The 3,416-nt window shown below is 34.1% G+C and overlaps 1 protein-coding gene across 2 annotated transcripts in view; it reads right to left on the bottom strand.

The window, feature by feature from the left end:
• The window catches only part of PSME1 (proteasome activator subunit 1), a 116,764-nt gene extending 113,761 nt beyond the window's left edge, over positions 1–3,003 (bottom strand). Inside the window, exons 1-2 of one of the 2 annotated variants that reach the window (XM_053702352.1) lie at positions 2,972–3,003; positions 2,338–2,459 (exon numbers count right to left, since the gene is read on the bottom strand). In XM_053702352.1, the coding sequence (XP_053558327.1) occupies positions 2,338–2,376 (39 nt within the window). In that variant the 5' untranslated portion in view covers positions 2,377–2,459; positions 2,972–3,003. Of the gene's footprint in view, positions 1–2,337; positions 2,468–2,971 lie in introns of those variants that run through there. The other variant, XM_053702353.1, reaches the window with a different exon arrangement.
• Between the last annotated feature and the right edge of the window lie 413 nt (positions 3,004–3,416).

Raw genomic sequence — 3,416 nt, forward strand, 5'->3', positions numbered from 1 at the left:
TTTACTCAAGCGATCGCGCTTACTTTCAATTTGTAATACCAGTTCCACTCGTAATCTGGCCCAATATGTGTGTGTAAAACAGGTTTTAAAGTAGAAACTACCCAAATTATCAAGGAAGACAGTGCCGATTTTGGCTACCCAAGTGAAGATCCATTTCCCACCCTCTTGCAATCCATATAGCATATGCTGTGTCTTGATAAAATGTAATAGAAGGTACCATTGCTAGCTATTTTACTTATGATGTAAAGAACATATTTCCTGTACAAACATTGGGACACTATAAGTGTGTGTGAGTGTGTATATAAAAACACAACCATAGCATGTTACAAAATGTACGAGAACAACTCAACAAGCAAGACATTTAATTACCCATATTTTAAACTTAGCAGTATCATCATTAGCCACCTTAGTAAGCTCAAGAGTGTATGTTGCAGAAATCTGCCAACCTCTCTTCTCTAAAGGGGACTATTTTACTAAGCAACGTGGGAGCCTGGAAATTTAAAAAAATGAAGAAAACATTTTTGTGCCCTGTTGCAGTGTAACTTTGCACTCTCCTTGCAGAGACATCCTAAGGTCTGTCTTATGGAACCACCAATCCAGAATGCAGGTACTAGCAATGAAATGGCACCTAGAAAAGATTTGGAAGCCAAAACATAACTGCCCCTAAAGAATCAGGACTGTGGGCAACTAACTAGGGGCTTGTTTCCATTAATCCGTCATTTGGTTTGCACAAGGTTGCAAACTGATAAATTTGCTGTCAGAAGCAATTTCGTGTAATTGACTGCTTCCGATGGTGCGTTACACCACAATATCGGCAGCTGGGATCTAACTGCCAAAAATACTTTAGAAAGTATTAGGAGTCGTTAAGTGCTAAATTTACACCAAGTTTCCAATGAAAGCGCAAACCATGAATACATTGTCTGACGCTGTCGATACACTGAACAAAATTACACCCAGCTCAACTAGGTGTAAAAGTGGAAAATTTGCCTTTTGAATTCTAGTTTCCATTGAAATTTTAAAACTTGCAAATAATGCAAGTGTTTCAATGTAGAAAAAAAGCAATATTTATTGTTGTCCCATGTTCTTATGGAAATATCTATATGTATTTACATATAAAAAAAATATATGCAAGCACATATATACAAAATGCAAACTTTAGCTATGCCTAGGGCAGCAATAACTACAAAATGCAAACTAGAGCTATGCCTAGGGCAGCAGTAAATATTACATTTTAATAAAGTAGAAAATGTATTTATAATAAAAATAATTTGCTTATAGTTAAATTATATTATAGTTAAAAAAGTGTAATTTTGTTTTTGATTCTCTTTTGAGGTGATCACAGGTAATGAGCGCAGATGTTATACGTATATTTTAAGTGTAAGGTTGGGTTACCAGAGACGGTAGATTACGTCTCCATTTTGTACGGCTCAATGGAAATGGTCTTCTACATAACCAGTTCTAGCTTCTTAATTTCAAGAAACTTGCTTTTCCTAGCTGTACTGACGCATATACTTGCTACATTGTGTAATATAATAGTACTTTCAGTTATAAATTTCTTGTAGCTGTGATATTTTATCCACATATTTCCAGATATTAGAAACGAATGTTATTTGAATATCCAGATCTTGTTTTAGCAGTCCATTCATTGCCAAACTTTTAGCATATGAGAGGGAAGCTAAAAATATACTTTATTTTATGTACAGGGGTGGAAAATAAACAAAATATTTTTACCAGTAAGGGTAAAATAGTTAATAATAACAGATATATACTAATCCCTTGGTTTAAACTCTGCAAATTGTTGCTAAATCAGGTTATTAAAAACTGATTCCTACCATATCAAGGAACTTCCTCATCATACAAATATAATAATGACATGCAAAATAAAATGAAAGGCCTCAGCTTCTGCACGTAGTGTAACACGACTGCCAAAGTCTCACAGCTCACTTTTTATCACTGAATTTTAGCACCCTGGTGGGATCACTTTTCTTACTTATATTATAATAATAATTCACTTTTAATCCAGATAGTTTTTATTTTTTTTTCTTCAATAGACAATTGCAATATTAGCATAAGTGTTAATGGGATATGCATCAGCACAATCTTGCTGGTATGTCATTTGTAATTCATATATTTAATTGGTACACAGACTGCCTGTCTTTTGTACTTTTGCTTGTATGCATTATTTGTTTCCATTTGTGCCACGCTATGCAAAACAACATTAATGTCTGTACAGAGAATATGATAGGTTAAAAATATGACAAATATACTGTAGTACAGACACCATTATATACACGATACATAATAATTATATAAAAATATATACAGTCTGTTTCTCACCTTTTGTTTGGCAGCTGGTGTCACAAATACAGTTGCCATGCTGTAATATAACTCTAGAAACAGGAGTCAGTCTGCGTCTCTCCCCTCTCTTTATGTGTCTGCGTTTATATGCTAAAGAGAAACTGAAAGTAAAGTAAAAGGGATTTTCCTAAATATGGAGGGTGGAGAGACAGAGGGAGAGACAGAGAGAGAGACAGAGAGAGAGAGACAGAGAGATCAAGTGGTGAATTAAAACTGCAGAATGAAAATGTTGTTTTGGAAAGATAAGAGGGTAACATTGATGAGGAAGTCTTGTTTGTTTTTTATTTACCTATCAAAACATAATATGTATATACATGTAAACATACAGACATTCATGTAAACATAGCGATACATATTTATTTTTATCCTAACTACATGCAAACAAAAAAAAAAATGGCAAAATATAGTTACACACATTTACAAATGCACAAAATCACACACATTCCTATTACATATAATAACACAGTCATACAAATTCATACAGTTATAGATACACATTTACTCATATAGACAGACACATGTAAGTAAACACAGGTACCAATGTACACACACATTCTTACATGCATGCAAATAAAAATAAAAACATTTATACTGACACACAGCATTGACTTACTGCACTAACTGTATTGCTGCAGTCAGTTACTTCCTTTCTAAGAAGTTCCCGCCCATCATCACTGATCTCAAATAGATAAGGCTGGGCTCTGACTTTAGAGCTTGTTCTTTAAAGGGACATTAAACACTTTGAGATGGTTATATAAAATGATAAATTGTATATATAAAATAACTCTGCAATATACATTCATTATTTATTTTGTCCCCTTTTCCTGTAATTCCATTTTTAAACTGTGAACATTTCAGTTCCTGTTAGAAATGGAAGTGCAGAGCACTGTTAAATCCACACAGCCATTGGCTGCACAGTATAGCACTGGTTTTCAAACCTGTCCTCAAGCCTCTCCAACAGGCCAGGTTTTCAGGATTACCTTGGATGAGAGCAGATAAAATAACCAGGTTTATTAATCAGCTGATTATTTCACCTGTATTTCAGTTCAGATATCCTC

The sequence above is a fragment of the Bombina bombina genome, chromosome 2 (genome assembly GCF_027579735.1).
Source record: "Bombina bombina isolate aBomBom1 chromosome 2, aBomBom1.pri, whole genome shotgun sequence".
In the NCBI taxonomy this organism is placed as follows: Eukaryota; Metazoa; Chordata; class Amphibia; order Anura; family Bombinatoridae; genus Bombina; species Bombina bombina.